Raw genomic sequence first — 23,000 nt, forward strand, 5'->3', positions numbered from 1 at the left:
ACTCAAAGCTCACCCTCTCAAAGATCACTCTATTTAATACTGCAGTCTGCCTCCTCTCTACAGTACTTCCTTTATTCTAACTTTTTTTAAAATAAATGTATTTATTTTATTTATTTACTTTTGGTTGTGTTGGGTCTTCGTTGCTGCGCACGGACTTTAGCTGTGGCGAGAGGGGGCTACTCTTTGTTGTGGTGCGCGGGCTTCTCATTGCGGTGGCTTCTTCTGTTGCGGAGCTCCGGCTCTAGCTGCGCGGGCTTTAGAAGTTGTGGCACGTGGGCTCAGTAGTTGTGGCTCGTGGGCTCTAGAGCACAGGCTCAGTAGTTGTGGCGCATGGGCTTAGTTGCTCCATGGCATGTGGGATCTTCCCGGACCAGGGCTCGAATCCATGTCCCCTGCATTGGCAGGTGGATTCTTAACCACTGCGCCACCAGGGAAGCCCCTATTCCAACTTTTGACCTTCTAACATACTATATAATTTGCCTGTTATACTTATTGTTTATTTTCTTTCTACCTACCCATCTCCTTCCCACCAACCCCCACTTCCCTGCCAGAATCTAAGCTCCATAATGGCAGGAATTTTTGTCTGTTTTGTTTACTGATCTATCCCAAGAACCTGAAACAGTGCTTGGCAGAAAGTAAATTGTTTTTGAATGAGTACTTATTTCACAGATGCAAAACCTGAGACAGTGCAGTTAAATGACTTGTACAAGATAAGTAGGCATTAGAGCCAAAATTCAAAACCAGCATTCTGACTCCAGACTAGTGCAACACTTGCTTAACAGAAGAGTAAAGAAAGTGAGGGTCAGGAATTTCTAAGTCTAAGCTGGTACCCAGACCCTTTGATTTCCCATGCAGTTACAGGATGGATAGTTAGAACCAACCAGCACCTCTCCAGGGTGAGCTTCAGGGTGATTGAGACAAGGACAATTGGGACATGGCACAAAGATAGAGGGGGTGATCTTAGAATCTCAAGCCTAGTAAGTCCCTAAATGCAGCCCATTTAACATACATACATGTAGCAGATACCCTTGATATAATGTATATCATGCTTGGGTAGCTTTAATCAATGGCAGATGTTATTAGCTATGTGCAAAGCCCTAGATCGTCGTTTCTCAAACTTTCCCTCCTTAGGCAGAGAAGACCCCCGAGGGAACCTGGAGATAATGCCAGATCTAGCCTTCTTTGGGGTTTCCTGTATATGTGTATGCTCTGAAATGGGAAGGGAGTAGCCCACTCTCTATTGCCCAAATCAACAGTAGTCACTTGAGACAGCTTTCCTAGTAGTGACTGAGGTAACAGGGAGCCACTAATGGAGACTACACAGCCTTCAGAATTAGGCTGAGCAGAAAGCTATAAGCACACCCCTTGGGCCAATGATAAGGTGCCTACCCCTGGGTCACAGGTATTATTGTGCCTACTTTCCAAAAGAAGGCATTGAGGCTCAGTGAGGTGCTGAGCAACTTGCCCAAGGTCACACAGACAGCAGGCACTAAGGACCTGAACTCAGTCTGTTAAGACAGCAAACCCATGCTCTGAATCACTTCTGTAACGAACTTATTAGCACAGAGCTTGACACCAGAAGATGCTCAATTAAATAAAATACACTCTTATAGATGTGTGTGTACAATCTTCACTTTTTTTTCTCAGTCACGCTGAACGGCTTGCGGGATCCCCGGACAGGGATTGAACCCCAGCCCAGCAGTGAAAGCACAGAGTCCTAACCACTGGACTGCTGGGGAATTCCCAATCTTCGTTTTCCTAAAATAAAGAGCTCTTTGATTCTTCAACTCTCTTTTAGAAAGTTCTTTTTTTCTCTCTTCCTTTTTCTCTAATTCTTTTGTAGCCAAGCTCCGTGTCATTTGTGGCTCCCTTCCCTCCTTATCCTTTCCTTTTAAAATCATCTGCAGCAGATATTTGTCTAGGCATAGCTCTCTCTGGGGCCCACAGAGATCGTCTTCCTATTGTCATCCTTATTTCTTCCACCAGGAGTACCTTTCCCTTTCTCCCTTTTCTTCCAGATGAAGAATAGGCATGGCTTATAGAAGTGATCACTATAGGGATAAACTCTTTGCTAATCCAGAAGCCCACTAAGCTCCCCACGGGGATGGCTCTTGTCTCTTTTTTCTCCCTAGCCTATCTTTAACATCTAGCGCAGTGCCTAATATAATAGGTGCTCAATAAATATCTCTTGAATGAATACAAAACATAACAGGGTGACCCCACAGAACCACCCGGTTTCTTCCTTTGGCTGAAAAGACCATAAGCAAAAGACCTGAAGAATCTACATGGTACTACAAAAATGCTCAGTAATAGAATACGTGCTAAACATCTGTATATTCTATAGCAAGACACTCATAAACAGAGAGATCAGGAGGGATCACAGAAAGACAGAAAGGGAAGGAAAAAGGGAACTCACATTTTGTGAGGACGCAATATATTGTGTGTACTGTACAAAGTGCTTTTCATGCATTACCTCATTTAGTTTTAACAATAGTTTTGTGAAGTAGGCATTAACCCTACTTTATAGATGAGAAAACTGAGCTCTGAAAGATTTACTTTCTTCCCAAGGCCACAAACCTACTGAGGGTCAGAGGGATTCTGTCCAGGCCTGTTTGACTTCAAAGCCCTTGTTCTTTCTACAAAACCATAAGCTGCAGCTTTATAGGTTCTTCCCTTCCAAAATAGTGTTTTAAATAAGTTTTAGCACTCTTGTGAATCACATTAAGTCTTTTTTTCCAAATAAAGTTCACATTTCGTCCGCACTCGTTTCTCTAAAACTGATTATCTATGTGATGGATTCCTTCAGCTTTTTCTTTTAAGCAGAAGTTTTACTTAACAGAATTTTTGCTTAACAAGTCATTCTAATGTCTGGTCACCCCTGGAAACATGAATTTCCAATAGACGCTATTCTCAGAGTCTTTTGCTCACATTTAATTACATTGTGGGCAAACCCATAGTTGCCCTTACAATGACTTCTTAAAAATGTTCATTTTTATGCTTTTAAATATAGCTAAAAATCTAAATTATAAAATTGATATCTTAAAATTGATCTATTTAAGCCTACGGCTGTAGTATACATACCATATTTCGTTTTTCTGCAACAGCAGAAGTGAGGAATGAGGTATATAAGTGCAGACTAAGACCAAAGAGAGAAAAGCGCTGACTTTTATATAAGAAAAAAACTTATTGAAAACTAGATGACCTGAAGCTCTGACTCTGACTACAAGGGGCAGGAATTCTCTCTCTTTTTTTTTTTTTTAAATATTTTGGCTGCATTGGGTCTTCATTGCTGCACGCGGGCTTTCTCTAGTTGTGGCAAGCGGGGGTTACTCTTCATTGAGGTGCACGGGCTTCTCATTGCGGTGGCTTCTCTTGTTGTGGAGCACAGGCTCTAGATGTGCAGGCTTCAGTAGTTGTGTCACGCAGGCTCAGTAGTTGTGGCTCACGTGCTTAGTTGCTCCGCGGCATGTGGGATCTTCCCTGGCCAGGGATCGGACCCATGTCCCCTGCATTGGCAGGCAGATTCTTAACCACTGTGCCACCAGGGAAGTCCCGGGGCAGGAATTTTCTAAAAGCTAATTCCCAGGGCAATTTTTCTTACATCCTTTCTCCCATTGACATGTCAGAAGAGAAGCTACTGAAAAAAGTTTTATGCCAAAAAATTCAGTGATGAATGTATTCTTAGAAAAAAGGCAGTCATCTTCTATGGCTGTGGTTCTCAAGTTTAGAGCACATCAGAATCACCTGGAGGGAGTGTCAGACCACAGATTGTTGGGTCCTGATTCAGTGGGTCTGGAATGGGACTTGAGAATTTGCATTTCTCACAAGCTCCCAGGGGATGCTGTTGCTGTTGGTGGTGGTCTAGAAGCTGTATGCTGAGTGTGCTCTCTGGAGTTTAAGTGCTGAGGAGCTATTGATGCTCCATCAGAAGGCTCCAGGGCAGTAGTTCTCAATCCTCACTAAATGTCAGAATCACATAATGAACTTCTTCAAAATACTGATGCCTGGGCTACACAGCTGTAGTTTTTTTTTTTCTGTTTGTCTCTGGTGAGGCCCAGGCATTGAGAACACCTGGGTTTGCCTAAATTGATAAATATGAACATTGATTTCATATTTTAAAATTAATTTTTAAATTTTGTCTTATTAAAAATAATCCTAGAAGAACAGAAGAGCAGACAGCAGGATTTCAGGTTAAATATGGTGTTTTAAAAACAGGCATTTACTAAGCTTGCTCCCAAAACCCCACTAAAACAATGGTAATGGGACAAAAAAAGAAAAAAGAAAAAAGGCATTAACCCAGAAGGTCTAAGAGAATAGGATAAGAAAACACCACAATAAAAATGTTGATATTAGAAAACAGAAGAGTGATAACTGACTTAGCTAACCAGAGGAGGCTGAATTCTACACCCATGAATCCTTTTAGGGAAACCTAAAAGGAGTTTGCTTCTTGCTGTGGAACCCCAGAAAGTCTCAGGAGCTGGAAGCACCAGGTGCCTTTGTGAATAGGGGAGAAAGGGGGGCTGAAACAAGAGAACTGAGAAACAACTAGACCCTCAGATGCCTATCCTCACTCTATATCAGTGGTTATTAGAGTATGGTCCAGGGACTCCTGGGATACCCAAGACCCTTTCAGGAGTCCATAAAATCAAAGCTATTTTCATAGTAATACTATGACAATTATTTGCCATTTTCACTCTCATTTTCTCACAAGTGTACAGTTGGGTTTCCCAGTATCTATATAACATGTGACTATGATTTTTGGGGGTATAAATATGTATGTTTTCAAAGGTTAACTCAGTTTGTTCTCAATACTTCTACTGTGTTCTTACAAGCTATTTTTTTTTTTTTTTTTTTTTTTTTTTGCGGTACGCGGGCCTCTCACTGTTGTGGCCTCTCCCGTTGCGGAGCACAGGCTCCGGACGCGCAGGCTCAGCGGCCATGGCTCACGGGCCTGGCCACTCCGCGGCATGTGGGATCTTCCTGGACCGGGGCACGAACCCGTGTCCCCTGCATCGGCAGGCAGACTCTCAGCCACTGCGCCACCAGGGAAGCCCCAAGCTATTTTTATTATACCTGCTATGATCTGTATAACCTTAAAATCATCCAATAAGTTATTTTGAAATTCTAATGTTTTTCTTATGCCTATATGGAAGTAAGAACACTTTGTTGTCTTATTTTGCAAGTAACATTTTAAAATTATTCTGAAGGCTTTTCTAAATTTAAAATCTAGAAAAGTCTTTGAAATAATTTTAAATTTAGAAAAGCATCTTATAGAGTAGCTTATCATACTGCATTGGCTAGAAAGGTACACAAGGTAGCTAAAAGAGCGATAGAGGCTTCTACAGTTGACATTGCTGAATGCCTGCTGGATGAAAAGTCAGTAAAAGTTACTAAAAGAAATCACCCCAGGACCATTTCCCAACAATACACTAACTCCTTAAAGATTTAGCTGCAAACATGAAGACAAAGTTAATATCTCTGGATGCTAATATCTTGACAAATCTACAGACATAGCTTTTTTTTGGTATCCATCCAACATAAACACCAACTAACCACTGATAAAGATCTTCTTTTATGTGAATAGCAGTAAAATACACTTGGTATATTGGTACTAAGCACAAATGTTTGGCCCTAAATACAAATGGTGATGAAATACATAAAGTGTTAAATAATTTATTTGACTCTCATGGTTTGTTCTGGAAAAACTATTTGACATTTGGACTGATGGTACCAAAGCAACAGTGGGCAAAAGAGCTTAACACAAATCAAGGCAGGAACGTCAAACTGTGCTGGTGGTCATGTCACATACTTGCAATAAAACAAAAATGTCAGTTTTACTTAATAATTCCCTTGATAAAGTAATAAGAATTATAAATTTTATTAAATTTTAACCCCTGAGTACACACTTTAAAAATATTCTACATGACTAAATGAGAAATATACATAAAAGACGTCACTTCCACAGTAAAATATGATGATGGTTGTCTCGAGGATAAACACTTACATGATTGTTTGATTTGCAAACTGAATTGGTCATTTTTTTCATGAGCAAAATTTTTACTTGAAAGAATGACCAACAGACAAATTATGGTTATTCAGACTTGGGTATCTGGAAGACATTTTTCTCAAAAATGAACAAAATAAGCCTGTCACTTCAAGGATAACAACTGATAGAACTTGTTGCTGATTATAAATTTTGAACTGTTAAGTGAAAATTAGAATTTTAGAATATTTGTATCTGCCACCATGAGGTTGTCAGTCTCCCAAAACTTAAAGACTTTTTCTGATTAGGTCAGGGGTGATATTAATAAATGTGCTTTTTTATGTTTCATAATAAAATGTATCAACATTTGGAAGACCTGCATAACTCACAACTCAATAAAACCATATTTTCCAAATGATCAATGCATGATGTTAAAATCATGCATGGGTAAAAGATACATTCAAAATGCAAAACCAAAAAATTTAATGCATCAGAGTATGAAAAGTTCATAGATATGGCTTCATAGTCCATATTGTAACTAACCTTTAGGAAGCTATCACTTGTTGAATTTTGGTGTAGTATCTGAGAAGAACAGCCACAATAAACTGAAAAAGACTATTTAAATACTCCTCCCTTTTTAAGTTACATATCTCCGTGAGGGCAAATTGTCTTCATATTTTTAAACCAAAACAGTATGCTGCCACAAAACATAGAAGATATAAGAATCCACATATCTTCAAGTAAGCTAGGTGTTAAAGATATTTTCAAGAATATAAAATAATGCCACTCTTCTCACTAACCTTTTTTTTTGGAAAATATAGTTATTTTATAAAAATACATTATTTGTGGTAAAATGTAATGAACTTATTATTTTAAAATAAATGTTTTTAAAATTTCTGTTTTAATTCTAATACAGTAGGTATCTATAAATATGATCCACTACCCTACATAGTTGAGAAACTGTCCCATTTCTAAGAGAGCAGAGCATTGGAGGTTGAGCTAGAGTCAGGGCCACCAAACATAGTTGAGGTGGGGGCAACCACAATGAAAACAACAGGATTAAGTGAAAGGCTACATACTAAACAATGAGATATCCAGCTCCTTTCTTAGATATGAGGATGCTAGCAGATTTATACTTCCAAGTTAGCAGAAGAGAGAATTCTTCTCTGTAAAAACTAAATTGCACATAAGAAAAGACCAACAGATATGGACAGTTAGGAATCCCCTAATGTAATAACCTAGGCAGATCACCCTACATAGACTCTCAACTAGTTGAGAAGAAATGTCCATGAGGAAACAAACATCCAATCAGTTTTTCATGCCTCTCTCTTAAATAGGAATAGAGATCTAAGTATCATTTGACATTTGAGGAAGATCTTTAATATGAAAGAAAAAAAAAAGAAATGGGGGAGGAGGGAAGAACATAGAGGGAAAAAAGTTTAATGAAGAAATCATAAGAAAAGTATTGGAGAAGAAAGAAAGGAAAGGAAGGGAGGAAGGAAAATGGAGGGAGAGAAAGAGGGAGGGAAGAGAAAATAAGAAACAAAATAAACAAACACAACTAAAATTGATATCTTCAGAGAGCAAAATGATATTGCATCCACAAACAAGAAAAGAAGCCATAAAAAGGAAGCTTTGAAAAATAGTTTTTGGAAATTAGAAATATGATAACAGAAATGAAAATTTCAACAGAAAACTTAGATTATTAAGGAGATTTAGCAGAAAACAGAAGAAAAAAACAAGGGAGAGAAAAATATATAAAAATTAGACTACTGTTTGAGGAGTTCTGATATCTGACTAATGGAAGTTCCAGAGAGAGAGAGAGAGAGCACAAAAAAGGAGAAGAAAATCATCAAAGAAAAAAATTCAGAAAAATTTCCCTAAACTGAAGGGTATGAGTTTCAGATTGAGAGAGTCCACCACACACCTAGTAAACAGAATAAAAAGAGAGTCATACAAAGGATCACTGAGGACAAAAAGAAGATTTTACAAGTACCAACAGAGAAAAAACAGGGCAAATAAAAGGAATGGAAATTTAAAAGGATCAGATGTCTCAACAGTTACAAGAAAAGCTAGAATAAAATGGAGCCAAAGCATCAAAATCCATGGGAAATCTGTATGCATCCAAAATATAAATCAAATTCTAATACAAGGTCTCAACAAGTTTACCTCTCATTTATCTTTTCTCAGGAAGTTCTTGGGAAAAAAATGCTCCACCAAAATGAGGGAGTAAACTTCATAAAAAGGCATGGATCCAACAAATAAGAGAGCCAAAAGGAATCCCTAGGATGATGGTGAAGGGAGATCCCAGGACAACAGCTGTGCAGGAAGCACGGAGATCAATTAGTCCAGATGGGACCAGAGGAGAGACTGCTCCAGGAGAACACCTCCAAGGACAAGATGAAACTGATGGCTATCTGGAGTGTTTGCACAAAGAGAGAGATCTACTCCTCTGGTACAGAATTTAGGCATGACTTAGGGAAAGACTAATAAGAAATTAAGCAAATGAAAAAGAGTTATTAACTGCAGGGAAAACAAAAAGTTGTGGAAGAAAGAAAATGTAATCATTGCACACACATTCTCTTCTGTGAGTCATATTTACATAGGAATAAAAATATGAGCACTGAATTCTGATCTAACCAATACTTAAGATATAAAATATTGGAGGATGGGGAAATGTAAGTATGTTTCAGTGTGTGATGAGTTAGGGAGGTATGAGGGCTAAATTCTTATCTTCCATAGTAGGAAATTAATAGATAATATTTAAATTGGAAAAAAATTTAAAATACCATCAGATTGTTATTTAGAAGTATGGAAACAAATATAAGAAGTGGCTAAAATTGTGATGATTGCTTCTGGAGAGGGGGAATTGGAGTTGGGAAGGGTGGAGCTGGGTATTGATGGTTTCTATTATAAACAAAAATAAGGATGTAATAAGGATACAATAAATACATCCTTATTACAGAAAAATTGGAAACTATAGAAAAGTAAAGATGACCATAAAAGCATCCTTATACTCCTTACATCTAAAGGTTAATACTATTAACCTATTAGTAACTTTTCTTTGAGTTTCTGTACATTTTTATATTATTGAGGTATGAATTGTATATTTTATATTTTATTTGATTCACTTAAAAGCACTTTCCTATTTATTTTTCATAACTATTTTCACAACAGTATATTATTTAATATTATATAATATATTTAGGTGTAACAATTTAGGCTTTTTTCCTATATCTTATGAAAAATTTCAAACAGAAGCAGATGGAAAGAATTGTAGAGTGAAAAAAATATATCCACCACCTAGGTTCTACCATTACCATTTTGCTACATTTGCTTCATCACACATTTATCAATCTATCTATCCCTCTATCCATCCATTGATCCATTTTATGTTTTGAGGCATTTCAAATAAGTTGCAGACTTTAGTATACTTCATCCTAAACACTTAATCAATCATACTATTAACCAGAGTTCTTTAATAGAGTTCTCTAATATCTGTTATGGTTCTTTTTCTTCAGTAAATTTTACATACAATGATCTGCACAAAAGTTAAATGTATCATTTGATGAATTTTGACAAAAGCATACATATTACTGTGTAACCCAAATCCCTATCAAAGTGTAGAACATTACAGTTACCCCAGAAAATTCCCTCTTGTGCCTTTCGCTCTCAATCCATGTCTCTACCCCCTACACCTACAGAGGCAATTTTCTAATTTTCACAATCTATTCCAGAACTTCATATAAATGGAAAAACACAAATATGCTGTTTTATATAAGGCTTTTTTTCCACTTAGCATAACGATTTTGAGATTCATTTATGTTGTGAAGTGCATCATTACTTTGTTTTTGGATCTTGCTGAGTAGCATTCCTTTATACAACTATACAACAGTTTGTTTAATCCATTCTCTTGCTGATGGACACTTGGGCTGTTTCTAGTTTTTACCTATCATTAATAAAACTGCTATGAACATTTTTATATAAGTGTTTGTGTGGCATGTTTTTATTTCCTTTGGGTAAATACCTTGTGATGGAATTGCTCTGTCATAGGATAGGTATATTTTATTTATATAAGAAATTGCCAGATATTCCAAAATGAACCAGATATACTATAATGATACCAAGAATTTTTAATGTGTCATTTTGATGTTATACTTTCAAGGAATTTGTCCATTTCAATTGTCAAATTTGTTGGCATAAAGTTGTTCATAATGTTCCCTTATTATACTTTTAATACCTATGTGATCTATAGTGAGAATCCCTTTTTTACTCCTGATAGTGGCAATTTCTGTTTTTTCTTTCCCATTCTCTCTTTCTCTCTCTCCCTCTATCTTTCAATCTCTCTCTCTAAGTTTTCAAATTTGTTCACCTATTCAAAGAAATACTTCCGGCTTTGTAAATTTTCTTTACTGCTTGTCTATTCTATGTTTTATTGCTTTCTGCTTTTACCTTTGTAATTTTCTTTATTTTACTTGGTTTGAGTTTAGTTTGTTCTTTTTCTAGCTTCTTAAGATAGAAACTAAAAAAGGTCATTGATACCAATGTTTCTTCTTTTCTAATATAAGCATACTAGAACATAGACTTCCCTCTAAGCTCTGTTTTTTCTGAATTCCACCAATTTTGATAAAATATATCATCATACTCATTTCAAAATATTTCTTACTTTCCCTCATGATTTCTTCTTTGATCCATAGATTATTTCAAAGTGTGTTATTTAATTTCAAAATATTTAGGTATTTTAGAGATATTTTTCTTACTGATATCTAACTTAATTTCTTTGTCATCAAAACAGACACATGAAAAGATGCTCAACATTGCTAATTATTAGAGAAATGCAAATTAAAACTACAATGAGGTATTACCTCACACCGGTCAGAATGGCCATCATCAAAAATCTATAAACAATAAATGCTGGAGAGGGTGCGGAGAAAAGGGAACCCTCCTACACTGTTGGTGGGAATGTAAATTGGTGCAATCACTATGGAAAACAGTATGGAAGTTCCTTAAAAAACTAAAAATAGAGCTACCATATGACCCAACAATCCCACTCCTGGGCATATATCCAGAAAAGACGAACACTCTAATTTGAAAAGATACATGCACCCTATTGTTCATAGCAGCAACTATTTACAATAGCCAAGACATGGAAGCAACCTAAATGTCCATCAACAGATGAATGATAAAGCAGATGTGGTATTTATATAGATACACAATGGACTATTACTCACCCGTAAAAAGAATGAAATATTGTCATTTGCAGCAACATGGGTGGACCTAGAGATTATCATACTGAGTAAAGTAAGTCAGACAAAGACAAATATTATATGCTATCGCTTATATGTGGAATCTAAAAGATAATACAAATGAATTTATTTACAAAACAGAAACAGTCTCACAGACATAGGAAACAAACTTATGGTTACCAAAGGGGAAAGGGGGAGGGATAAATTAGAAGTATGGGATTAACAGATATACACCACTGTATATAAAGTAGATAAGCAACAAAGATTTACTGTATAGCACAGGGAACTATATTCAACATCTTGTAGTAACCTGTAATGGAAAATAATCTGAAAAAAATATATATATATAACTGAATCACTTTTCTGTACACCTGAAACTAACACAATATTGCAAATCAACTATATTTCAATTTAAAAATTCTGTATGATTTCAATTCTTTCAAATTTATTGAGACTTGTTTTATAGCTGAGCATATATGATCTATCTTGATGAATGTTCCATGGGCACTGGAAAAGAATGTATGTTCAACTCAGCCTACAACTGTCAATTAGGTCAAGCTGATTGATAGTGTTATTCAAATCTTTTATATCCTTTCTGTTTTTAATCTAGTTGTCCTATTAATTACTGAAAGAGATGCTTCTAAATATCCAGCTATGAAAGTAGATTTAAAAGTAGATTTATCTATTTTTCCACCTTTTGTTCTTTTAGTTTTTTCTTTGAGTATTTTTTCTTTGGATATTTTTTCTTTGGGTACTTTGAATCTCTGTTATTATGTATTTTATTATGTTTCTATAGTTTTCTATTGCTGCTCTAAAAGATTATCACAAACAGTGGCTTAAAACAATCCAAATTTATTATCTTATAGTTCTGTATGTTAGAAATTAACATGGATCTCACTGGGTTAAAATCAAAGTATTAGGAGGGCTGTATTCCTTCTGGAAGTGCTAGAGAAGAATCCATGTCCTTGACTTTTCCAGCTTCTAGAGGCTGCCCTTATTCCTTCACTCATGACCCCCTTCGTCCACCTTCAAATCCAACAATAGTGGGTCAAATCCTTCTCACATCACATCACTCTGACTTCCTCTTCTCTAGTTAAATCTTCCCATGCCTCGTCTTTTCTGACTCCCTCTTCCACTCTAATGGTTACGTTGGGTCCATCTGGATAATCCAAGATAACCTCCCTACTTTAGGTCAGCAACCTTAGTTCTATCCACAACCTTAATTCTAGGAATACAATTTCACAGTCTTCTTAGAGTAAATATTGTATTACTTCACATTAAAAAAACTTGGAACAGTATGACTCCATTTACAGCCTCCTCTCTTCATCATCCTTTGTGGTATTATTGCCGTATATTTTTACAACTCTATATGTTATAAACTGCATAATACAATGTTATATATTTGTATTAGAATCAGGTTTTTTAAAAGAAATTAAGAGAAATAATATATTTATCTATAAATTTACACTTTCCAAAGCATTTCATTATTTTCTGAGATCCAACTTTCATTCTGATGTTACTTCTGTCTGAAGAACTTCCTTTAGTATTTCTTGTAGCACAGGTCTGCCAGCTTTCACTTACCAAAAACATCTTTATTTCACTTTCATTTTAAAAGAATATTTTTCTAGATAGAAAATTCTGGTTTGACTTTTTCTTCTTTAGCACTTTAAAGAAGCAGTTCCATTGTCTTCTGTTCTCCATTTTTTCTGATGTCAAGTTAGCCATCATTTGTGTCTTTGCTCTCTATGTAAAGTGTCATTTTTATCTGAATGCTTTGACGATTTTTCTCCATCCTTTTGTTCTCAACAGTTTAAATATTATGTCCAGGTGTGATTTTCCTTGTATTTTTCCTTCTTAGGGTTTGCCTAGCTTCTTGGTTCTAAAAGTTAATGTTTTTCACCAAATTTGAGAGAAGTTCAGCTTTGGTTTCTTTTTTTAAAAAAATACTTATTTATTAACATATTAATTAATTAATTAGCTAATTAATTAATTAATTTTGGCTGTGCCAGGACTTAGTTGCAGCATGCGGTCTCCTTAGTTGCAGAATATGGACTTCTTAGTTGCAGCATGCAGACTCTTAGTTGTGGCATGCATGCGGGATCTAGTTCCCCAACCAGTAATCGAACCTGGGCCCCCTGCATTGGGAGTGCGGAGCTTTAGCCATTGGACCACCAGGGAAATCCCCAGATTTGGTTTCTTAAAAAAGTTTTCTGCCTCATTCTCTCTCTCTTGTCCTCTGGATTCTAATTGCACAGATGTTACTTGATATTGGCAATGAGGTTGCTGAAGCTTTGACAATTTTCTTCCCAATATTTTTTCTCTGTTCTTTAACTGTATAATTTCAAACGATCTGTATGCAAGTTCACTAACCCTTTCTTCTGTACTTTCCTATCTCTTAGTAAGCCCATCCAGTGAGTCTTTCATTTCAGTTATTTATTTATTTATTTTGGTCACACCGCATGGCTTGTGGGATCTTAGTTCCCCAACCAGAGATCGAACCTGTGCCCCTTGCATTGGAAGCATGGAGTCCTAACCACTGGACCATCACGGAATTCCCATCATTTCAGTTTTCTATTTTTTCTTTAATAACTTCATTTGGTTCTGTTTTATATATATATATAGTTTCCATGTCACTGCTGATATTTCCCTATGTATTCACTCAATATGGACATTTTCCCTTAACTATTTGAATATGTGTGCAATAGCTTCTTTAAAATCCTTGTCAGCTAATCCTATTATCTGGGTCATCTCAGGGTTTCAAGTTATAGATCATTCTCTTGGCCATGGGCCACATTTTTCTGTTTCTTTGCATGTCTAGTAATTTTTAAATTGTATACTGGAAAGTGTGGTTGATATTCTGTAGAGACAGAAGAGTGTTGGTTTGGGATCTAGCAGGCAGTTGGATGAACGTCTGGTCATCTTGTTCTTGTGGCAGATGCAGCTCAGACTTTGTTAGGGTGAGTCTGTTGTGGTTACACATTAGACTTAAGGCAAATCCTTAGTCCTGGGACATAGACTTTACTCCTGAGGCATGTCTTTTAGTTTTCACTAGAAAGCACAAGGTGTTTATCAAGCCCCTCAATTTGTGAGATTCAAATTCCAATCTCTGTCCCTCATGTGACAGACAGCAGCTGAAATTTCTGTTCAAATTTTTCAGGCTTCCAGCTGTTGTTTTCTCCCAGGCTGCTTGAAGTCTCCCTTAAATATGCACAGTTCAGGGATCAGGCAAAGATTTGAAAGGAAGTTTATATGCATATTTGGTGTTTTGCCCCATAACTCCATCTTTCTGAGATTTCCACCTTCTGACTTTTTTTTTCCGACACCTCAAATCAATATGACCATGTATTTCTTTTGAGTTTAAAGCCACCTCATACTGTATGGATTCTTAAGTAACCACAGATCTCACCAGTGCCATTCACTTCTTTCAGGAATTGAATAACTTCCTCTAGCTTTTGCTGCCTTTTGATCACTGTTTTGTGTGTGTGTGTGTGTGTGTGTATTTAATTATTGTCCAGATTTATCATTGATATATGATACAAGCTATTCCACCATTCCTGTAATTGGAACTTCATCTCACTAACTCTTTCTGGGTTTTCTGCATGGGTTGGAGGGCAGAACCAATCATCAAGTCGTGTATCTTGGTCCTGAAAATCCAAGAGCATGAAAGTCCAAATCAATAGTCTAACTACATAGATTTATTTATCTATGACTTCAGACTCAGAGTTCTGGTTGTTCAAGCTCCAAGCTCAATATCCTAGTATTGAATTGATTCTTTTGGCTAGATGTATACCGACAAATTCTATTCTCCTTTTTTTTTTCCTGACAGTGACTCTTGATTTCCTTTACATTATTAAGAAATTTTCACCTCAGCATTTCTCATGGTTAGAGAAACATGGCATTTGGCTTTAATTTTCACTGAGTCCTCCTGGCCAAGATTTCTTGGAATTGTTCCATGACTATTCCAAGTCTTGACTGAAAATTATGGCTGTAAAGAATAAATGGTAGAGTCCAGGTGCTACTTGTTGTCCCCAAATGAGTGCTGATCCTGGAGCCAAAAGAAACACAACCCCATGCCTGCTTTGGGGGTATTTTTAGAGTAGTTACAAACACATGATATTTATCTTGAGAGATGGCCAATATTTTTTAAAATAGCTAATAAACAAACTATTTACAAAAACGTATTTCTCCTTTATAAAAAAAAAAATACTGTGCTCACTTCACTGCATTTATACTATGGAGAGTACTTGAGTAGGGGAAAAAAACTTTCTCTGATCCCTCCCTGTCAGCCATGATAACTAAGCAATGCTTACATTCTTACCCACTAATTTTTGTACACTGATCTCATTACTTCTCTTTATAAACACTATAAATTCTCCAGTCTCTTGTCTTTATGCTACATTATCCAGATAGCTTTTGGTGAGGACACTGAAGAGGATTTGAATTACACCAATAGAATGTAATATTTCCAGTATAGGATCATTGTCTTGTTACCAAAGCCGTAACAGTTAAGAGACGCCCATGGAGTGAGACAGAACCAACTTCAAGTCCAAAATCTGCCACTTTCTGTGTAATCTTTGGATTTTATACACCTTCCTCTAAGTTGTAGAAAAATATAGATAAAAACAGTCCTGACCTCATTTGGTTGTTCTGAGGATCAGCTATGGTGAGACACATAAAGGTTCCTGCCACATTGTTATTATTATCACTGTCGTTATTTTCCCCCCAGGAAATGCCCAATTAACAGTTGCCTAAATAAGCACTCGTTGAACTGAATAAGTGCTATTCTGGTAAAAGAGAAAACACAAATCATAAAAACAAGTATAAAAAATAGTAATTGTAAGTTATGGTAAGTGCTATGGAAAAATGAGCTAAGAAAGACAATTAAATAGGGGGTCTACTTTAGATAGGATGATCAAGGAAGGCCTCTTGAAGGAGGTGACATGTAAGCTGAATCTTCAGAGATGAGAAGGAGTAAGCTACACAAAATATGAAGATAACAGCATTCCAGGCAGAGGGAATGACACAAAGTTCCTGAGGCAGACATGCATGTGAACCCTCTACAAACTGAAAGTCCTCACCAGTGTGTTGGGACAGAATGAGTAAGGGCAGGGTGGCATCAGACGAGAGCAGAGGCCAAACACAAAGAGCCTTATAGGCCAGAGTAGAGAGTCTGGCTTGTGGTCTACATGCAAAGGGAAGGCACTGAGGGGTTTTAAGCAAGGGAATGACAAGAGCCTCAGACCCATTCAATCCATGACTCAAAACGACAAACTGAAGGAGGATAAGAATTTCTGGAAATATTTGGAACTTTTTGTTTACAGAAACTAAGAGTATAAATGCAGAATAAAATATTTTTCATTATGATTAAAGTTACTGATTGCCAACAACTAATTTTGGAGTTAGTTTTAACTTTTTTCTTGGAGCACGGAAGATAGTTTATTAAATTTCAGTTATAACTTCATGATAACTACTTATCTTTCATTTCACAGCATCTGATAATAAGTAAGAGCAAAAATGGTGAATACCTACTGTTGCCAGGTAACTGCATCCACTGTGTTTCCTGCCACCTTCATGAATCTGTAGGAAACAGAAAGAACAAAGATATTGCAACTTAAAGTAAACCATATCCCCAGGGTTAAAATAAAATAAGCTGAGATAGAGATCAGGCCAATCCTTGGGCAACTATGCTTTCTGAGAGGGCCCACAGCCATGGCCTATCCATAGGTATTGGAAGTTAAAAGGTACAGAAGGTGAAAGTAATCACACTTTCAGCTCTCCACACATCCTTTACCATCTGGAAATCAAGACCCCAAGACGACATTATACCTACGTCTGTCTTTCCAATCCCACGCCTGAGGCTCCCACATCGCCTTCCCTGTGATCAAAACTTATCTGTCACATTTCCTATTCTCTAAGGATTCTGAGATCTACTAGGAGACAAACGATAACATTTTCCAAGGATGACAACACAACATATGCCTTTGAAAAACCTCAGGTCTCTCCTTCTATAGAGAGCATGGGAAAACCCAATTTATTTATATAAGTATATAAGTGTGAAGCACTAACAAATATGCCCTAGTGATGGGCTGCCACAGCTGTCTAAGTGTAGAAACCTGAGCACCACATACAGAAATTTAACCATTTCTGGAGCAGCTAAGTAGAGAACTGAGTGTCTCAACCAGGATGCTCAGCTCAAAATGGAAACCAGACTTGTTTCCCTGCAAAGCACTCAGCAAAGTCTTGCTAGCAATTTGCCACCCTCCTGTGCCCCTTGGGGTTCCACCAGAAACATAGTGACAGGAGAGAGCATCCAAGGCCACACAGATTCCATAAGGTATCATAAACTGCAAGTCTGTGAATAACTCAATTATCGACCTGCCTCCTTTTAGCCATCCACATGTTCTGAGGCCATGTGCTGTCATGGCTCGTGTTACTATTTGAGAGAGTTACCACTCAGACACAGGAAATCAAAAGGAACATCTCAGTTCTTTCAGATCTTACTTTCAATTCTCTTTCCTGAGACCCTGGAAGGGAACTTTTCCTCAGACAGAAACAATCTTCCATCAGTACTTCATAAACAAAGAATTTGTCCACTGAGAAGGGAGAAGGACCATATTTCGTCAAGAATGCCCTACCCCTGCCCTACTCCAGCCTAACCTTGCCAGGAGGACACATGGGCAAAGGGTGTGCTTGCGCTGCCCAGACAGAGGCTCTCTTTTGCCCTGATGGTGGAAGAGGACTGAGTCTCTGCAGGACTGGGTGAGAGAAGGAGAAGGGATACCGGGACTACTGTTTAGGAGCAGAGTGATGCTCATAAAAGAAGATGAAGAGGACGGAGAGTAGGGAGACACTGAGGAGGGGAAGGAGAAGGGGGAGGGAGAGGGGAGGGGGAAAGGACAGGAGGGGGAGGCAGCTTGGCTCTTGCCTGTATGGTTTTTCCTCTTTTTGTCTAGTACCACTCAGCAGTCCAGGAGCAAGAACATGGGAAATGGAGGATAGGGTTGAATGAAGAATGAAAGTGGTTTTCTGAGCAGGACCAAAACATAAATGGGGATTGGAGGGAATATAACATTTACTGAATACCTATTTAGTACCAGGTATTCGCATGTATTTCCTTCATATAATTCTCAAAATTGCTTTGCTTGGTGAGGTGGATATTATTAATCACATAATACAGGTTACTAACGTCCCTACTGGCTAGAGAATTAGTATTTCCAGACACCCTAACCAGCTCTTTTTTATGGGATCATGCCACTCCTCCTAGCAGTACATCTTAGGAAGCAGGAATCCTCTGCTTTTGGAGCACACGGATTTCTCTTTCTCTTCTCCTCTCCTTTCTCCAGCCCAGAAAAATCTCTTGACTCTGGGAGGGTAGCTCCACTCTCCTCACCATTTCTAGCCCTATGCCCAGGATTTTTCCTTTAAAATTCAAAAGCTGGAAAAGCTGTGCATTCTCTTCTCCATCCTGTCATGTGTCACCCCTGAGTCAATAAGCACACAACCAGCTATCTGCTTGAATAGACAGGAGAAAAATGGAAAAGTCCAGGGAGAAAGAAAACAGATTAGGATCCAAAATACTATACCTACCACATAAGCACTCTAAGCTGTGGAAACCTGATGGTAATCTTAGAAGTAGGATAACCCAAAAATTAAGAGGGGGAAATGAAATTTTGTATCCCCTCCCCAGGATATTTTAAAAATTAGAAAACCTAGGCAAACTTAGATACAAGTGTCATTAAAAAAATATATATATATATATATATTAAAATATATTTACATGGGCTTTACTCCTCCAAAATTATGTCTAAAATCTCTGAAAAGTAAAACTGCCTCCATTTACATATAAAAATAACCATAATAAAAATTACACTGACATTTAGAGTGCTTTCTCATTAAAATTTTTTTTTCAGCTTCTTATGTATATAATTTCACATAACTCTCAAAATAGCCCTGGTAGGCAGATATTTCTAATTTATAGTGGAGGTTGGTAAGTCTCATAGAGGTTATGCAACTTGTTCAAATTCATAGAGTAGTGCAGACTAAACTCAGGTTTTCTGATTCCAAACCCTATGTTGCCTTCAAGCTGTTTTCACTGAGGCCAAGAATTATTAAAATGCAAAAAATAAGTTGAATTTTTGCCTTGAGAAAACACTACCTTATTTTTTAGAAAAAGAATAAAAGGCCTCAGCACCTTCTTTGCTTGTGGCTTCCTCTCACAGACTTGAGCATTTCAGTGTTATTTGTAAGACTAGGTGCTGGAGCAGGTGTCGAAAGGTGACTGACTCAGGGCCTCTGCTATAAGACAATCACAGTAAAGCCAAGAAGACAGACACTGAGACAAATTAGTCTCTTTGTGTTGCATTACTGGTGCAAACTAACTGCTGTGGGAGAGCAGTCAAGGGAGTAGCTAGCTCTACCTTCTACGATGTTAGAAGAGGGATAAGCATTGAGTAAAGCTTCACATCTCACAAGAGGTTGAATCTAGCATTGAAAGAAGGGTAAGATTTTGCCATGAAGAGCAGGCCAGGCATAGAGCAGCTTGAGCAAAGCATGATAGAGTCAAGGTGAGTGTTTTCTCAGGAGTCCAGGATATCTGGATATCAGGGGACAGGTAAGGGAGTGGTAGGAAGTCAGCCTGGTCAGATAACTAGTTGCTAGCCTGCGATGCTAACGCATCTGGCCTTCATTCCTTAACATCTCGGTACAAGTCGAGGACTTATTTATCTTTGTATGATTAGCACCCAACACAATATTGTAAAATACAGCTAGCTCCTCCTGCATGTTTGATTATCCTGTGCTTAAGCAAGTGAGGATGTGTCAGGATCAGACTTGAGTTTTAGGAAGATCACTCTGGCTATGGTAAAGGTGAAAGGTAGTGTGGTGTGGACAAAATGGAGGGCGATCACTGCAGAGTGATGGGAGGCTTTGAAATGTGGGAACGAAAAAAGACACAGTTGAAAAAAACACTTGTTGGAGCACTCAAGAGGACTCGGCAGGTGAGTTTAAGTGAGGAAGCGGTGTAAGAGGGAACCCCAAAGTTTTAACTGTGGTAATGCCATTGCCTAAAATGGGCAATCCAGGAATAGACTTTAATGCTGGTGTTGGTGAATGTACTCCAATCCTTCTGAAAATGCCTCAAAGAACTTGAAGTAAATAGTCATTGATGATAACAGTTACACATTCACAAGAAAATTAGGAGGAAAAAATAATCATCAGTGCCCTGTCTGGCGAAAAGGCTCTGGACGGCAATTAAGAACACATCTAATTTGATGTCTTAGAAGCTGGAAACTTTTTATGTATAATACTATAATCTGGAGATCCTCATATGCACTGAATAGTTTGTTCTGCTACAGGTTGATAATTAAGTCTTTAAATAACCTTCCATTATCAAAAGTTACATTATAAAAAGAATGGGAAAACTAGAGTTAGGAACATTTAAAGTAATGCTAATGTTTTCTCCCCACAGCCCTCCCCCACCTGCAAAGACAATCTATATTATCTATAATTAAATATGAAATATACTGGACCCATATATAGAATATTATATAGTTTACAGGGAAATATTTTTTTTTAATTTACTTTTTATTTATTTTTTATTTTTTTATTTTTATTTTTTTATTTTTTGCTTTATAACAAATTAAATCAGTTATACATATACATATGTTCCCATATCCCCTCCCTTTTGCGTCTCCCTCCCACCCTCCCTATCCCACCCCTCCAGGCGGTCACAAAGCACCGAGCTGATCTCCCTGTGCTATGCGGCTGCTTCCCACTAGCTATCTACCTTACGTTTGGTAGTGTATATATGTCCATGCCACTCTTTCACTTTGTCACAGCTTACCCTTCCCCCTCCCCATATCCTCAAGTCCATTCTCTAGTAGGTCTGTGTCTTTATTCCTGTCTTACCCCTATGTTCTTCATGACATTTTTTTTTCTTAAATTCCATATATATGTGTCAGCATACAGTATTTGTCTTTCTCTTTCTGACTTACTTCACTCTGTATGACAGACTCTAGGTCTATCCACCTCATTACAAATAGCTCAATTTCATTTCTTTTTATGGCTGAGTAATATTCCATTGTATATATGTGCCACATCTTCTTTACCCATTCATCCGATGATGGACACTTAGGTTGTTTCCATCTCCGGGCTATTGTAAATAGGGCTGCTATGAACATTTTGGTACATGTCTCTTTTTGAATTATGGTTTTCTCAGGGTATATGCCCAGTAGTGGGATTGCTGGGTCATATGGTAGTTCTATTTGTAGTTTTTTAAGGAACCTCCATACCGTTCTCCATAGTGGCTGTACCAATTCACATTCCCACCAGCAGTGCAAGAGTGTTCCCTTTTTTCCACACCCTCTCCAGCATTTATTGTTTCTAGATTTTTTTTTTTTTTTCTTTTTGCGGTATGCGGGCCTCTCACCGTTGTGGCCTCTCCCGTTGCGGAGCACAGGCTCCGGATGCGCAGGCCCAGCGGCCATGGCTCACGGGCCCAGCCGCTCCGCGGCATATGGGATCCTCCCAGACCGGGGCACGAACCCGTATCCCCTGCATCGGCAGGCGGACTCTCAACCACTGCGCCACCAGGGAGGCCCTGTTTCTAGATTTTTTGATGATGGCCATTCTGACTGGTGTGAGATGAAATCTCATTGTAGTTTTGATTTGCATTTCTCTAATGAGTAAAGATGTTGAGCATCCTTTCATGTGTTTGTTGGCAGTCTGTATATCTTCTGTGGAGAAATGTCTATTTAGGTCTTCTGCCCATTTTTGGATTGGGTTGTTTGTTTTTTTATTATTGAGCTGCCTGAGCTGCTTATAAATTTTGGAGATTAATCCTTTGTCAGTTGCTTCATTTGCAAATATTTTCTCCCATTCTGAGGGTTGTCTTTTGGTCTTGTTTATGGTTTCCTTTGCTGTGCAAAAGCTTTTAAGTTTCATTAGGTCCCATGTGTTTATTTTTGTCTTTATTTCCATTTCTTTAGGAGGTGGGTCAAAAAGGATCTTGCTGTGATTTATGTCATAGAGTGTTCTGCCTATGTTTTACTCTAAGAGTTTGATAGTGTCTGGCCTTACATTTAGGTCTTTAATCCATTTTGAGCTTATTTTTGTGTATGGTGTTAGGGAGTGATCTAATCTCATACTTTTACATGTCCCTATCCAGTTTTCCCAGCACCACTTATTGAAGAGACTGTCCTTTCTCCACTGTACATTCCTGCCTCCTTTATCAAAGATAAGGTGACCATATGTGCGTGGGTTTATCTCTGGGCTTTCTATCCTGTTCCATTGATCTATCTTTCTGTTTTTGTGCCAGTATCATACTGTCTTGATTACTGTAGCTTTGTAGTATAGTCTGAAGTCAGGGAGCCTGATTCCTCCAGCTCCATTTTTCGTTCTCAAGATTGCTTTGGCTATTCGGGGTCTTTTGTGTTTCCATACAAATTGTGAAATTTTTTGCTCTAGTTCTGTGAAAAATGCCAGTGGTAGTTTGATAGGGATTGCATTGAATCTGTAGATTGCTTTGGGTAGTAGAGTCATTTTCACAATGTTGATTCTTCCAATCCAAGAACATGGTACATCTCTCCATCTATTTGTATCATCTTTAATTTCTTTCATCAGTGTCTTATAATTTTCTGCATACAGGTCTTTTGTCTCCTTAGGTAGATTTATTCCTAGATATTTTATTCTTTTTGTTGCAATGGTAAATGGGAGTGTTTCCTTGATTTCAACTTCAGATTTTTCATCATTAGTATATAGGAATGCCAGAGATT

At 37.6% G+C, this 23,000-nt stretch overlaps 1 protein-coding gene across 4 annotated transcripts in view; it reads right to left on the bottom strand.

The window, feature by feature from the left end:
* HPSE2 (heparanase 2 (inactive)) overlaps positions 1 to 23,000 on the bottom strand; it is a gene marked incomplete at its 3' end in the record, with an annotated part of 567,935 nt that overhangs the window by 187,493 nt on the left and 357,442 nt on the right. For all 4 annotated transcript variants that reach the window (XM_082631580.1, XM_082631579.1, XM_082631577.1 and 1 more), the window contains one exon: positions 16,759 to 16,806. In XM_082631580.1, the coding sequence (XP_082487706.1) occupies positions 16,759 to 16,806 (48 nt within the window). The remainder of the gene's footprint in view (positions 1 to 16,758; positions 16,807 to 23,000) is intronic.

This window comes from Mesoplodon mirus (assembly GCF_964341445.2).
Source record: "Mesoplodon mirus genome assembly, chromosome: 2".
Lineage (NCBI taxonomy): Eukaryota > Metazoa > Chordata > Mammalia > Artiodactyla > Ziphiidae > Mesoplodon > Mesoplodon mirus.